We start from the raw sequence: 16,167 nt of genomic DNA on the forward strand, positions 1-16,167 counted from the left end.
TACTGATGTTTCAAGCCAACAGGATGACTGCAAATGAGACCTGCCCAACCCCCAACCCCACTCCTATGGCTTTACAAGCCCAAGTATATCACAGGGCAGCTAGAGGCAACTTTCCCCCAAAAGGATGGATCACCACCCTGCTGCTGGCTAGCTCAATAATAGAGGCAGCAGACTATGAGGCAGGAATAAGGTCTAGGTTTCCAGCATGTCTGTACCATTTATTTGCCACTCCCACCATCACATTACTCCCAGTATCCTACCCCTTTCTTCCCTCCATTCCCCTCTCCCTTCACCTTCCCTTCTCCCACCCCTCTCTGCCCCACTTCCTTCAATCCCTTTTCTGACCTAACCTTGCATACATTCCCAGCCCCTCCCCTTGCCTTGCCCTTGGCCATCTGACCCTCTTCATCCCTGAACAGGTCAAACAAGACTCGGGAACCCACTGAATGAAGTTCAGTGCCTGTAAGTTACCGTGTCTGGGCTGCTGGAACCCAGGAACCTTGTCTCTCCTCCTCCTCCCTCCACCAACGTGAGTTCCCCATCTATACCCCACCTATCTTGGGCTCACTCTCAGGCGAATCAGATGCTAGAGTTTTCCCTCATCGATGTGGCTGACAACCTAGACTACAAAGTGTTGAGCTATATCCTTACCCATGTGGAGGAGGAAGTATGAGATGCTCCACCATTCAGGCTGCAACCTGCAGCTAGCTCAATAAAGTTGGACACAAACTTTCCCATGAGTGTTCATTGCAGAGAATATGTTCCCTACTCTCCTCAGACCAGCTCACCGCCCTCTGTGCTATTTTACAATCAAGCTCAGTACCTGGTCATACAGTGGAGACAAGTTCTTCCTACACCTGTCTACCTCAGACTGGTCAGGCCATAGCCTTTGGAACTCTCCCAGTCTTATGCCAGGAACCCCTAACTCACTCCCTCTGCCTCTGCACAGGCCCGCTTGCAGTAGCCACACGTATGGCTTGACCAGGGTCCACCCTAACTGACCACTATCCATACAATACCAGTTATTTCCAATTCCATCATCGTCTTCCTGAGGACCAAAAGGCCATCCTGTCATACCCTGGGTCTTCTAATGACTTTGTCTCTGTCAGAGCTTTTAGCATGGCTTGCACAATCAAAGAAACCCTAGCAAGCCTATGCTTTACTAGATGTCTCTGGTCATAGTCTCTGCCCATTCTGAATGTCCTGTGGAGACAGAAGCAGGGCCAGGAGCTTCCTTCAAGGCCTCATCTGGAGGAGTCAAGCCAGGAGTCTCAAGTGGTGGCACTTGGGTGGGACTAACAGTCCTTGGATCCCTGGCACACATCGTGGGTGAAGAGGATCTGCCAGACTCAGCCTCCAGGCGCCGGTATGGGGTGTTGAAGAAGATCACCAAGACACAGGTGAAAAGGGTACATAGGCCGGCCAGCAGCAGCAGGGACACTAGGGGACACAAGCACAGAACTGACCCTCAACTGTCCAGGCAGTCAGAGCCCCCAGTTCCCACCATAGCAAAGCCTTGGTAGACCTGACCTAGCTGACCCCAGTGATGGAGACCACAGAGAGGTATGGAAACAGTACTGGTCTAAATCCTCAACAGCTCTCAGGATGTTCCCAGACCCAGACTCCAACAGCAAGGAATCATGAGTTACGGTACATGGGTGTATCACTACTGCTCTATGCACTGTTGTCTCCACCTCTCTCTGTCTCTGTCTGCCTGTCTGCCTGTCTGCCTGCCTGCCTGCCTGCCTGCCTGCCTGCCTGCCTGCCTGCCTGCCTGCCTGCCTGCCTGCCTGCTGGTCGCTCTCTCAATCTTCTTGTTTCTTTGTATGTCTGTCTCTATCCCTGTCTATCTCTAATCCACTCCCACTGCTCCTTTTGTCTGTCCAGGTAGACTTTCTCTTCCCCTATCTGTCTTTCTATGTATATTTCTGTACTTCTCTGTTTTTCTATTTCTGTCCTTGTCTCTTTTTCTCTCTAAGATATCTACCCCTTTCTGTCTAAGATCTAAGTCTATTTTCCTCAATTTTGAAACACCTCGCATGACGCTGGATTTGTGTCAGAGTCTTTGGGTTGCACCCACAAGCAGGGCCCAGGCATCTGACCACACCATTTCACACACCAACTGGTGCTGCCCTGGGGGATTAAAGAACAACCAGAATCAAGATCCTCAACTGGGCCAGGCCTCCTAATAACCTTATCTTCCTGGTCTTGTCTTAGCTCTCTAGGGCCAAAGCCTAGGCACAGACACTCACCTGTCCAGTCCAGAGGGTCCTCACCCTGCTGGCAGGTAGAAAAGGATGGACCCGTTCGCCGCACGGTCAGTGCCGTCAACAGCAGCATGATGAGCATACCCTCGGCCTGCCTGGATACACAGGACCCTCAGCCTGGGCACAGGAACTCTCTGTCCACCACATTTAATGCCATTGTGGGCAGGGAAACATCTGTGCCAACCACTACAACACCTGTTACTCCTGGGACAGTACACTGTTCCCATCCACATCCGCCTTGCAGCTGGCCCAAACTTGCACACAGCAAGTACATGCTTATCCCTGGCCAGAGAAAGCAGATCCCTAGCTTTGTGGATCAGGAGCCTGGGGCATGTGGCCCAGGCATGGTAAGGGAGGGAGTTCATGCCTTAGAGGGGAGGTTAGTGTAAAAGGATACTCACCCCAGGACAAAGATCAAGCCAGCAGAGGCACCCTCACCCACAGGAAATGAGCATTCAACAGCAAGCTCCATGACCACAGGTGCCACTGAGAAGCCAAAGAGCCCAAAGAGGGAGCAGATGGCAGCCAGTGCAAGGGTCTGTCCCTGCAGCTGGGATACCTGGTACCCGCAAAGGGTAGAGAAGAATGAAACAGGGATGGCAGTTAGACATGCTACCCCCAACCTCCCCCCCGCCCCCCACGTCCATGAGCTCCTAGACTGGGTGACATGGATGTGACAGTGAAGCCAGTTCTACCCAGGGATACCCTCAGGCAGAGAACAGGCAAGCCACCACCGTACTTGCTGCCCCCTACCCTCCCTACCCTCCTGCCTGCCATAATAGCCCTCCATCCTGGGTAGGTAGTCTTTGTTCCTAATAGTCTCACCAGAGCAAAGGCCACAGAGGTCATGGAAGTCAGACAGAGGCCTATCTTGGTGGCTTCGGTGAAGTGCTTGGTCCGATCCACATACAGGCCTAGAAGCAGTGCCCCCAAAATTCCAAACACGATGAAGAGAGCCCCACAGAGGCCTGAGAACTCCTGGAAGTGTAGAGGGAAAGCTGAGAGCCACCAGGAGGCAGGGAACCTCCAGAGCGCCTTAGGTCAAGCTGCCTCCTCCTAAGATGGATTTTCTGCAATGTGCACACCACTAAAGGGAAAGGGTATCACCACAGACAACAGACCCTGGGTTCATGCCTATATATATATATATACATACACAGCCATGACTGTCACCTCCATGTGAGGACACTGATCTAATCTCTATCGGGTGGCAGGTGGTGGTGGTGAATGCTGAATGCTCAGAAACAGCAGGTAACCCTGGCAGAGGCAGAGCCCACTCTTTAGGCAGGGCTACTACTTACATTAGAATAGCCACTGGCACAAAGGATCTGTTCCAGGAGGGCTGAGAAGCTAGAGAAGACACCAATGCCACCACCGAAGCATACGGCCAGGATGACGTAGGCCTTATTCTGTATGAGCTAGAGGGAAAAACAGCCCCTAACTTAGAAGCTCTAGCAGGCTTCTGACCACAGCTTCCCCGCCCCAGAATCCACATCACCCACCAGTTTGAGCCCGTGGAGGAAACTCTCTGAAGTAGAGTTGGCAGCCCCTGTGGATGGTGGGGTAGGAGGCACACTCTCCCAGAGGCAGACAGTGGCCAACAGACAGGCAAGGGCAGCAGGAACAATGTAGATGCCAAGCTGGGGAGAAGTTCTGAGTATCACAAAGAAGTCACACTGAAATGTGCCCCCATATGTCTCAGTCTGCTTTGCCCACCTTACTAGCCACCCCCTGCCTTTAAACTACAATGAGTCAGCAAACCTAAACTCTTAGGTTGGGGCAGGGGCTGTATCGCTCCATCCCCAGCTGTTCTTCACAGTTTCATGTAGAACCTAGCTTTCAGAATACCACTCAAGGATGACTCCCTCCTTGATGACTCCAGCCCAACTTCCCAAGGCTCCAAACTTATCCCCACATATGGAGATGATGCTAATACACCCAGGTATGTACAACAAATATAAGTATATACCATGCACAGGAACAACGACCTTATACACTGTGTACACAAGTATATGTATATGTGCTCAAGCTCACACAGCACACATGTCACATGCAAGATAATCAAGAGACCCTCACCATCATAGGGATGTCTTCTGCTTTCTTGACTAGGGCAGGAGACAGCACATTTGCAATAAGGAGGCCCAGAGGATTTGCTGGATAGAAAAACAGTTATATCAGATCAGCTGTGGCAAGCCTCACCCCAGTCCTTGGGGGTGAATCCTTCCTGGCTCAAGCACTTTGGCCTTGGGGAGCAGATTACAGACATCCAGCAGGGCCTATGAGCTGAGCTCAGGTTGTATAGGTCCCATCCCTGGACTCACACATGGTGCTGATCATGTTAGCTGTGGCCCGCTGGTGCTCTGGAAACCACAAGGCAGCCAGCTTGGCTGGAGAAGAGACGACCAGGGTCTGGGCCAGGGCACAGAGGCTCTGGCCACTCATGAAGAAGGCAAAGGGGCTGGGAATCCTGACAGGCAAGCACGGCACAGCACGTAGCACACTCCCAGAAAAGTTCAACCATGCACCCAGGATAGTCTGCAGGAATGGACAGTCAGAGACTATATGCTAGCCTAGAGACATCCAATCTCCAGATGCCTGTCCCAAGCTTGTAGGGATACCCCAATGTCCTGTCCCAAGCTTGTAGGGATATCCCAATACCTACCTACTCCCCCAAGCTGCTTTGCTGGGGAGCCCAGCAGGTGGGGCTGGTGGAGTCTAATCTGAAGGGCTCAGGGTTTTGCATTCAAACTCAGGGTCCCCAGCCCACCCACCCCAGGCAGGAATGGGAATGAAGTCTGACTTACCGCTCCACGGAGGCCAACAGAGTCCAGAACCCAGATGGCAGCCATGCCAAATGGGATGGATAACACAAAGTATATTAGTGACAGCCAGTTGACCTGATCCATGGACAGGAAGAAGTGCTGTGCTATGGTGTCTGCTACAGGTGCAAAGCTGAGCCAAAGCTATGGAATACACATAAGTTACCTACAGGCCACAGATATCACCTAGCTAGCTCTGCTCTGGCTGAAGCCTATAATCCCCATTTGGCTAGCTCAGGATGGGAGCAGGGATGTATGGGTGTGGCTGTTAAGGCTATAGGGACACAGCCTGATAGAATATTCGGGTCACCCTGCTAGAGAACCACATTTACCCTATTACAAACCAGGAAAGCAGACAGGCATGGACTACAGCCTAACCAGCAGTGGACCATGAACCAGCCTGGAGCCAGATACAGAGGCCAAAAACCTGTCCAGGGACTGTAGGGCCATGAACCTAATTAGGACTGACTTGATTCTCTGAGGAAGCTGAAGTCAATCAATGGGGTTAGTGTCCACTGCCTGGGAGGCACTGTGTTAAAGGTGACAGAAAGAGGAGAGAGAGCACCTGGGACATGGCTGTGAGTAATGAGACAGAAAAGCCAGAATCTCAGTGGGTGGGACATCCTGGACACTGAGTAAGTCATAACACTTAAGGACACACTACTGGAGCACACAGAGTAAGAGAGGGAGAAATGGGAATCAGGGCAGATGGTAGCCATGGTTCCGAATTTTATGGTTGAGCAATGTGCTGAGACAAGATGGATAAGGAACACATTTTGGGGAGAGACCATGAGGTCTGGTGTGTGGTAGCGACTCCATGGCAGGCATCTAGATGGATAATGAAGACTTTGGGGCTTGGGACATACATGAGGACCAAGGAGGAGGGCAGACAGAGCCAAGGACAGAAGAGTTCAGAGCCTGGGACTTCTTTAGAGATGGGAGAGAATTGATGGCATCTCACTTTGCACACACTCTCCCATGTTAGGCATTGCAAAATAGAGGGACTCTGAAGCCCAGCAAGCAGAAGAGTGCAGAGTGGAGGAAGGTTTTTTTTTTTTTTTTTTTTTCTTTTTCTGGAAGAAGTATGGGAAGCTGGGTGGAGAGAAGGAGTCATCAAGCTTAGACCAGTAGAGAGAATAGACATACGGCCCCACAAGGGTGTGCCCCAGATCAAAGTTCCTGATGAACCCTACTGAACATGACAGAGGGTCACACCCTCCAGAGCTGAACAGAGTGCCAGGCTTCCCCACCACAAAGCCTCGGGAAACACCAGGTTGTGCAACAGCAGCATTTCCTTCAACACAAGAAACAGACCTTAGAGAGCAGCTGAATCAGGCCTCGCTGCCTCCTGCCTGGCTTTGTAGTCAGACAGGGGACCAGGTATGCTTACAAAACATGCTGTGTTGAACAGGAAAAACAGAGCCCATATCTCAAGTCTCACAGGGTTGTCCTTGCTCCTCCCAGAGTTGTGGCCCCACATAAAAGTGGGCAGAGAGATCTCTAGCATGTGTAAGACAACAGATGGGTGGAGAAAAAAAATCCATCCAACTGTACAAGAGTAAGAATGAGAATGCTTCAACCAGCTCTCAGTCTCACCCTGACTCAGTCTCTGATCTCCTTCCCATCCAAAACCCTGGGCCATATCCCGGTCTCTCGTAAGCCCTGTTGTGCCTGCCTGCTCAGGCTGCTCTCTCAGAACCCTGGCACCCAGTCACTAGCTACAGACAAATGATCAGGGGCTCCAGGAAGCATGACTAAACTTGAAGCCCACTGGTCATAATGGGGACCCAGCCGGGACCATGTCATTTCACAGTATCAGGGTAATATTCCATCTCCATTAGGACAGCAGGACATCACCCAAGTGTCCCAGGAACCTGCCTTATCTACAAAAGGAAAAACTCAAGTAGATTTCTACGTGTGTCCTCAGACAGCTACCCCAAACCAGTTATATTTCCCAGTGTTAGAAAGGGGAACTGTGAGCCAACCCACAGCAACAAGTCTCAGCAAAGCTAGCTACCAGGAAAGAAGTTTCTGATATTGCCACAGTTAGAATATTCCAGGCTCATGACGTGTATTCACATCTTTACTCAAAGCTCTTTCTTCACAACCAGCACAGCCGAGGAAAAAGAAAAGGCCATGCGAATCAACCTGCTGCTGGTTCACATGGAATGCCAGTTGGCAACTGAACCCCTAGTGTGCTGGACACCTGATCATGTCACCATCCTGGCTGGGTCTCCACTGTGACCAGTGGGCTTCATGGTCCCACATGCTTGGCACAGTCTGTCCTATATTTGTTACAATTCGTAGTTGTATGACCCAAATGCTACCTATCCAGCTGAGTGGCCACATGTGACCCAAAGTTCCTTTCCAGGTACCAGATCCAGCACTAGAAAGGTGCAGGATTGAACAGCTGATGGTAGCAGATCCACGCTCTCTCTCCCTCCACTCAAACTCAAGTGCTGTGTACCTATGCCTTGGGAGGACCACTTGCAGTCCAAGTGTGCCTGATGGGATGAAGAGGAAAGGACGAAGGGTCCAGCATTTGGGGGCTAGGGATAGTTCGAGAAAACAACATGTTGCAGGGCTGAGACCCTTGAGCCTAAGACACCTGTTTCCCTGGCTGCTCCACATCGGGCAGGACAGGCATTTGCCCCTTCTTCTACAACTTGATGAGCCAGAAGAAAGGTCGTTTTTTTCTGTGACCGAACGAAAACAATCTGGCTGGCGCTGAGGCTGCTACAAAGACCCCGCCCCGCCCGCCCCAGCACCCTTGTACCATCGCATTGGAGCAGCTCAGGAGGCTGACCACCAGCAGAAAGACCCAGCGACGCGCATACACCCGGGGACTAGGCATCGCGTCTCCGGCGGTCCCAGATGTTTCCGGGCTGTTGCAGTCTTCCAGCCTATCCATAGTCCCGGCCATGCCAGTGTCTGCAGGCCGCCCACTTTCCTACGCTGCAAAGCGCTGAGGCTGTGGGCAGGCTGTCCCAGGAGCAGGGCGGGGCGGAATGATCTGGTTAGTCTCCGCCCTAAAGGACAAGTTTGGTGAAAGAAGCCAGGATTACCCGGCAAGATGGAAACTGGAGGGGAAAAATTCCCTTTAAGAGGTAACTTGGATACAAGTGTGTGTGGCCTGTACTAGGAACCCGTTCGCAGTGGTAGGTGCGGGAAGTGGGTTTCTACTTCAGCAAAGTCTGCATTTCCTTAAAGCTCCTCCAAATTGTTGAAGTTGAGGCCAATCTGGAGGAGGAGACCGGGAACAGTTCCAAAAGCCTCCAATCTAGGCCTGTCACTAGACTCCTCCTAGAGGAGAAAGAGGCGGGGTGGAGGACGAGGAAAGGCTGAACCTAACGACACCATCCCTGCCCGCGAGTAGATAGATATCTTTCAGACTCTTTAATTTGCCCTTGTCGCCTGACTCTGGCCTAAAGCAGTTGACAAGAGTCATCTGACACTTGCCACTGTGTCTGGCCTGGCTGGTTCAAGAGAGGGCCAGTGTACCAAAAGCCCTATTCAGACTAGGGTGAATGAGTGATCAGCTGGTGAACAGGCTGTGCTGTGGAGGAATAGGGGGACTGGCCATGCAGAGGCAGGAGGTGGCTTTCTCTCAGTGAGGAGGCTTTCTCTCCTTCAAACACATCCGGATGATCTTGCCCTCAGGATTACCATTCCTTTTTGTTCATTTCTTGGGTTTAGGGATTTGAGTTTTGAGCAGGAGTTTCACTGTTGTAGCCTAGGCTGGCCTCAACCTACCAGTATTCCTGCTGTTTATCTTCAATATTGGATGGTACCACCTGTCAACTATACGGGTCTGAACAAGCTTATTGTGCGGTTCCAGCCTTTTGTGTGTTCTTAGTGGGGCTGTGTGCATGTCAGATGGATTTCCCCATTTGTAGGTGAAGTCCTGTCCAGTAAGGAGAAAATGAGCAAAACCTGGTGGTGCCCTGCAAGGGGCAGTCCCCCTGAGACCCATGATAAGGCCTGTGGTCCTTGCCCTCTTTGATGCCCTTTCCTTTCATATCTGTCTAACCCCTGCTTACCCTCAGGCCATAGTTCACACTCACTCTGAAGACCTAACCCCCTATGCCCTCTTCCTATGGCCTGGAGCTGCCTTGGGGTGGGGACTTTGATGTCTTGGCATTCTACCTGAGAGACTGAGAGGGCAGTTCAGACTTCTCTGTTCAGGGCCCTAGCTTTAGGTGGGAAGCTGCCTGTCACCAGCTTCCGGTTTAAGTAGTATCTAAGCCTATCACCAAATGGGACCATCACCACAGTTACCCCCTGTATTGTCACATCTCTAAATCTTTTGATCCGCCTCCATCCACTCTCTTAGGGCACTTGTGCTACGTAGGTGAGTTCAACAAAGTTATCAAGTGAAAGATCAGTACACAATCAACAGCTGCCTTCCTAAAACACTCTACCAATGTGGGAGATGTGGAAATTAAAACAAAAATTAAACAGTCATAATCTAAGTGTGGTTAAAGATAATACTCAGCAGCCAAGCTGTGGTGGCTGGCGCACACCTTTAATCCCAGCACTTGGGAGGCAGAGGTAGGTGGATCTCTGTGAGTTTGAGGACAGCCCGGGCTACAGAGTGAGTTCCAGGACAGCCAGGGCTACACAGAGAAACCCTGTCTCGAAAAAACAAAAACAAACAAAATATATAAAATACTTAGCTATAAACAGGAATAGCACCTATATGCTAATAATTGTACAATGCTTGTGAAAGAAACCAACAAAAACCTAGAGAAATGGACAAGTATACCTTATCCACATATTGAAAGACTCAGCACGTTAGCTAATATTAGTTTTCTCTGAATTGGCCTATAGGGCTAACGGGACTTTTATCAAGAGGTTTTTATACACACAGATTGCAAGAAAATATTTGCAAACCACACATCTAACAAAGGACTACTACATGGTGTTTTTCAAATCCAATTAAGGATATGGGCAAAAAACTGAAGAGAAAAAAAAAAAAACAAGTGGCAAATAAGGCTTAATGACTAACTTTATTAGCCTCCAGAAAAAATTGAATTAAAACCACAATGAGCTCTGGATCACCATCCAGGCGGAACACCTTTAATCTTAGCACTCAGAGATAGGTGAACTTGAGTTCGAGGTCAGCCTGATCTACACAGAGAAACCCTATCTCAAAAAACAAACAAACAAAACAAAAACAAAAACAAACAATCTTAGCACTCAGAGATAGGTGAACTTGAGTTTGAGGTCAGCTTGGGCTACACAGAGAAACCCTATCTCAAAAAACAAACAAACAAAACAAAAACAAACAAACCACAATGAACTAATACCATATTTTTTTTAGAGTGTTAAATAAAAGTACTGACGCCGGGCGGTGGTGGTGCACGCCTTTAATCCCAGCACTTGGGAGGCAGAGGCAGGCGGATTTCTGAGTTCGAGGCCAGCCTGGTCTACAGAGTGAGTTCCAGGACAGCCAGGACTACACAGAGAAACCCTGTCTCGAAAAACCAAAATAAATAAATAAATAAAAGTACTGACAATTCTAAATGCTGAAGTCTATAGAAAACAAGTTGGCAGTTTCTTGTAAAACCAAGAATGTAGCTATCATCTAACTCGGCCGAAGCAGTCACGAGTCTTTATCCACGAGAGAGAAAAACCTGCAGCAGCTTCATTTTGTGATCATCAAAGACAGTGTAAATACCCAGGTGTCCTTCAGTCAGTGATTGGTCGAGTAAACAGAAGTCTAGGCACCATGGAATATTACTTAGGAATGAAGAGCTAATACTACAGCAGCCTGGGTAGGCAGAGTGAGGGGTTATATACTGTGTGCTTCCATTTGTAATGGTTTGCTCTGATCTGGGTGTGTTTCCCAAGTGTTATTGTGGTAGAAGCTTTGCCCTCTCCACTCACTCTGGCTTCCTGTCTGCCTGTGTGATCACTCCCTCTAGTAATGCTCCCTACATTATTGAATTCGCCAATAGGTACTCACTAGCATTGAGATGACAGCTGTGCCAAATGTTTGACCCTCCAGCATTGTGTACCAAACAAAAGCTCTTTTCTGGCAAGGTTACCCAGACTCAGGCATTTCATCACAGCAACCAAAAACAAACCAACACAATAATTATATAACTTTTGTTTGTTTGTTTGTAAAGACGGCACTTTAGAACTGGAGAACTGATTAGTAGTGGCCCAGAGACTGGGTAGGGTGGAAGAGGGTGGATTTTGATGGTGCAACAGTAGGGGTTTTGTTGATGATCTCCTTCAGGTGGCCATGAAGGTGGACACACAGGGGAACACGTAAGATATAGCCATGTAAAGCTAAGTTCAGAAACAAGTAAAAGAGCAGGAACAAACCAGAGAGGCTTAGGGAGATGAGTGGGTGCTCACCAATGGCCTGTCAAGGCTGTGATGTCCAACGCTTGTGTTCTATGAGCTACCACCCTTAGGAAACAACAGAAAAGTGCTTCCCCTGCCACACCCCGTGTGTGTGTATGTGTGTGTGTGTGTGTGTGTGTGTGTAGTGTGTAGAATCTACAATTATTTCAACACAGCAAATTTAATTGTCAGAAACCCTGTGACATAGGACCTGCATTTGTTTGCAAATGTTGACTTTTTATACTTTCCTATTCGATGTAACCATTTTGCTTAAATTTCAACAAGTTACCATCCTCACACCTTAGAGAGAACTACATGTGGGAGATGTCCTTGACAATCACAAAAGGAAGCCTGGCATCTTCTTGGTAGTGATCTTCAGGGGCTTATCATTCAACCCCTACTCATGGTGAAGTCTATGTTCAGTGTCTCCCTCCATTTAAAGCCTACTTCTAATTTCTTCCACCATCTCAAACCAACATTCTTAGGCCAGTCTGTCTTCCCCCAGATAGTATCTTGTCAAAAATTAAGTAATTGCTGTAGTTGGAGCATGAGGCAAGGCCCCTTTTTTTCTGGGATGCTATCAGGAATAATACTCTCTGAAATGATATGCAGCCAGGAGCCCTGCCTGGTTATTTATTTAGTGTTCATCTGCTCTTCCCAGAGAGCATTGAGGATGTTGAGGGCCAGGGCTTCCATCTGTCTATTCCAAATGTTTGGGTAATGACTGACTGGCTGTATCTTGGAAAAACAAGGGTGGAGGAAAGACCAACCCTTCAGCTGTGGGGCACTCCTCCACCCAGGCTGTCAGGCACCCACATACAGCTGTGTAGAGCCTCGCAGAACTATTTGGTTCCAACAGCATGCCTCCCTCCTGTATCTATCCAGTGACTCACATGTGCCTCACTAATCTAATCAGGACTCACCTGCTTGAAAACCACACGTGATGCCCACCCCCAGCAGGGACCATGTCAGCATATCAGGATCCAGGCTCTCAGGTACCTCAAACTGATAGACTGTGACACCAACTTCATGGCCATGGAAGGCATCCATTTCTAGAATGTGAGCCTTTTTGTTTCCTTTTCAAGGGAGGTCTCTGACCACTGTTATGTGGGCTCTTCCTATAGTAAGGCCCCAGATGTCCACTTCTTCCCTTTCCCATCAAGCCCCAGAATTCTTAGAAGCTCCAAAATGGAAGCCAGAAAGTGTCTGTAGCCCACCACAGAACTGCATGGCTCCGGACCTATTAGTCTTTTAAAGAAGTGAAATCTTGGGCTGGAGAGGTGGGTCAGAGGTTAAGAGTACTGGCTGCTCTTCCAGAGGTCCTGAGTTCAATTTCCAGCAATGTCATGGTGGCTCACAACCACCTATAATGAGATCTGGTGCCCTCTTCTGGTCTGCAGACTTACATTCAGACAGACCGCTGTATACATAATAAATCTTTTTGAAAAAAAAATTTTTAAAAAGTGAAGTCTTTGGTTTTCTCATTTGTATGTGTAGTATTAGGAACTTTCTGCTTAAATGTGCTGTGAGATAGTATTGGGTTATCTGTGTGTGCTAATGAGGGTTGAACACAGATCTTTGTACAGACCATGCTAATCTCTCTACTATGTAGGCATACCATCAGCATCTGTAATAAAATCTGATGTTTACACTGTACATTTATCTTAGACGGAAACTGGTATTTAGTTTGTGTTAATATATCACATCCTTGCATATATAATGTCAGATGGGTCTGTCCTTTGTGCATATAGAAATGATTATCTGCTTTTCTGCTTACATGTGTTTAGGGGCTTCTAGTTTTCAAGAATTTGCAGATATAAAGTGTGTCTCTTTAGGGGTTGGAGAGACGGCTCTGCAGTTAAGAGCACATGTTGCTCTTGCACAGGGCTCTAGTTTGGTATATAGCATTTCCATGGTGGCTTAAACTATTTCAGTTTCAGGGTATACAATGCTTCCTTCTTATGACTTCTACCAACACCAGGCATGCATATGGTGCACATATATACATACAGGCAAAACACTCTTACACATAAAATTAATAAGATCATAATTTCTAATTATTTAAAAAGAGCATCTGATGTGGTGTCCAATGAGCACACGTAAAATAAGAAACTTGGAGGGTCTGGGTCTTAACCGTTCACAAGCCCAGCTCGCTGCCAGAGTTTCACACGTGTGAATGGTAGGGAACGCAAGAGTCCTAGGCACAAACAAAACATTTGGTACTCAAGGCAAAAGCAGCTGATTTTGTAATGGTTCCTCAGCTGGTCTGATAATGCTTGCATATACATTGGGGTGCATTTCAGGAGAATCCTGGTTAGAACAAATCTGCCATCCCCCAACCCCGGACTGCTGTGGCCTCCTTATCTCCCTTCCAGAGGGAAACCTGATTTATATTCGGAAATCTATGCCCTCTTTGTACCAGGAGCGAAAGGGCAATCTCCCCTTAGCCCTGGTAACTTCTGATCCTCATGGTTCCAAAGCCCAGTAAACAAACATTGCTAACCTTGATTAAACTACCCTATTGTGAGGACAGGGATTGTGCAGTAGCCTGAGGTGTTCATGGAGAGTGACTTCCCAAAAGGATCTAATGTGAACTGAGTATTGAATTCACTGTGTGAGCATGGCTATGTCTGTATAAAGTAAGCCCTGTGTGTGTGTGTGTGTGTGTGTTTGGGTGTGTGTGTTCTTTAGCTTTATTATTGTTTCCATGGGAGTAAATAAACAACACTTCATTATTTTAGTCATTTCTTAATATTTTGTGTGTGTGTATATACATATATATATGAACAGCTCTATTGAGATATAATTCACATGAAAGCCATTTAAAGTACCCAGATAGGGCCAGCAAGATAGGTTAAAGCCCATGAAGACCTGAGTTTGGTCCCAGAACCCATGTTAAAAATCCAGAGTTAGTGGTGTTTATCTGTAATCCCAGAACTTTGGAGTGATGTGGGAGGTAGACAGGAGAATTGGTCAAAAGTTCACATGCTCGCTAGCCTGAGGTATGCACTACAGCATAAACAAAGACTCTTTCTCAGTCATGTAGAAACAGAGAACTATCTCCTGAAAGAAGTTGTCCTTTGGTCTACACACACACACACACACACACACACACACACAGGACAGAGGAATAAAAAAAATGATAAAGAGAACAAGTTGGTCTAAGCATGGTACCAGCACCTGGAATGTAGTGGTGCGAGAATCTTCAGTTTAGAAGGTCATCTTCAGTCACTTAGAGGCCAGCCTAGACTACATAGAACCCTACACCCCAAAATTAAAAAATAAAAAGTGAAATGCACAAGTTTTAGATTTTAATGCAGTTACCACCCAAATAGTTTCACATCGTCACATCAAAGGATGCTAATGCTCATCCACAGTTGCACAGTCACTCTTTTTTAAAAAGATTTATTTATTTCTGTATGTGTGTATACTGTAGCTGTACAGATGATTGTGAGTCTTCATGTGGTTGTTGGGAACTGAATTTTTAGAACCTCTGCTCACTCCAATTAACTCCCCTCTCTCAGGTACACTGTAGCTGTCTTCAGACACGCCAGAATAGGGTGTCAGATCTCATTACGGGTGGTTGTGGCCACCATGTGGTTGCTGGGATTTGAACTCAGGACCTTTGGAAGAGCAGTCAATGCTCTTACCCACTGAGCCATCTCACCAGCCCATGCACAGTCACTCTTGACAACCATGTATCTGTCTCTGTTTCTATGGATTTGTCTGTTCTGAAAGTTTAATTTTAATAGTCATGTAATATATGGCCTTCTGTCACACTTGTGTGACTGACTTCTCCTGCTCATCATAACAAGTTCAGGTTTATCTACTTTTCATTTATTGTCAAATAATATTTTACTATAAGTATATGCCACATTGTATCCATTCACTCAGGCACTCATTCACTCATTGATTGATACATGGAATGTTTTCACTTTAGGAACACTGAAAATGTTGCCTCTCTGAGTACTTATATACAGGTTTTTGTGTCGACATTTGTCTCCATTTCAGCTAGTTCTGTATCTAAGAGAGGGATGTGGAGTCTCATGTTTATCTTTTTGTCTTGTTTTGTTTTGTTTTCCGAGACAGGGTTTCTTTGTGCATCATGGCCTGAACAACTACTGGACTCTTGGACTTTCCACTGAGAGACAACCTTTGTTAGACTAGCTGGGCCACAGCCTTTAGGCCACTATATATGTATAAATCCCATATGCATAGATTCATTCTATCAGTTCTGTTCCTCTAGAGAAGCCTGACTATTACACTGGGTTTGGTTCCCATTGCTCATACCATCTGTAACTCCAGTTCCCAAGTATCCAACATGTTATCCTTGGCTTCTGAGGACACTGCATGCACATGGTGCACAGACATACATGCAGGCAAAATACCCATAATACATAAAATAAAAAGCAATCTGGAAAAAAAAAACCAAACCACTTTGTCAGTGTTTGTACTTTCCCTATATACTTGAAAATATGCATCCTATATATTTTCTATTTGTTTCATGTGGGATTCTACATTATCTATTAGATACAGCTCATTGTTTTCTTTTTATACTATTTTTAATTGATTATTTTGGAAATTTCACATCATGAACCCCAATCACATTCACTTCCCAGTCCTTCCAGGTCCATCCCCAACCTTGTGACCTCCTCCCAGAAGAAGAAGAGGAGGAGGAAGAGGAAGAACAAGAAACAAGTCCAGTTTGTGCTGTCCATATACCCACT

At 47.3% G+C, this 16,167-nt stretch overlaps 1 protein-coding gene and 1 long non-coding RNA gene across 3 annotated transcripts; one reads left to right on the forward strand and one right to left on the reverse strand.

Annotated features, from left to right (window-relative positions):
* Positions 1-286: 286 nt before the first annotated feature.
* Slc49a3 (solute carrier family 49 member 3) lies at positions 287-8,563 on the reverse strand. 2 transcript variants are annotated; one of them, XM_021162967.2, is made up of 10 exons: positions 7,863-8,563; positions 5,072-5,230; positions 4,589-4,802; positions 4,344-4,420; positions 3,770-3,907; positions 3,569-3,685; positions 3,093-3,245; positions 2,669-2,826; positions 2,253-2,362; positions 287-1,440 (listed from the first exon to the last, which is right to left on the reverse strand). In XM_021162967.2, exons 1-10 carry the CDS (start codon positions 8,007-8,009, stop codon positions 1,163-1,165), a joined length of 1,551 nt encoding a protein of 516 aa, XP_021018626.1. In that variant the 5' UTR covers positions 8,010-8,563; the 3' UTR covers positions 287-1,162. The 2 variants fall into 2 exon arrangements, with proteins under 2 accessions (XP_021018626.1, XP_029333111.1); XM_029477251.1 differs by lacking the exons at positions 4,589-4,802; positions 7,863-8,563 and having other exon boundaries at positions 5,072-5,126.
* Positions 8,112-15,823, forward strand: LOC115031103. The gene is made up of 3 exons (XR_003836689.1): positions 8,112-8,193; positions 12,357-12,435; positions 15,530-15,823. It is a non-coding gene; the product is annotated as an uncharacterized LOC115031103 (long non-coding RNA).
* The last annotated feature ends 344 nt before the right edge of the window (positions 15,824-16,167 follow it).

This window comes from Mus caroli, chromosome 5 (assembly GCF_900094665.2).
Source record: "Mus caroli chromosome 5, CAROLI_EIJ_v1.1, whole genome shotgun sequence".
Taxonomy (NCBI): domain Eukaryota; kingdom Metazoa; phylum Chordata; class Mammalia; order Rodentia; family Muridae; genus Mus; species Mus caroli.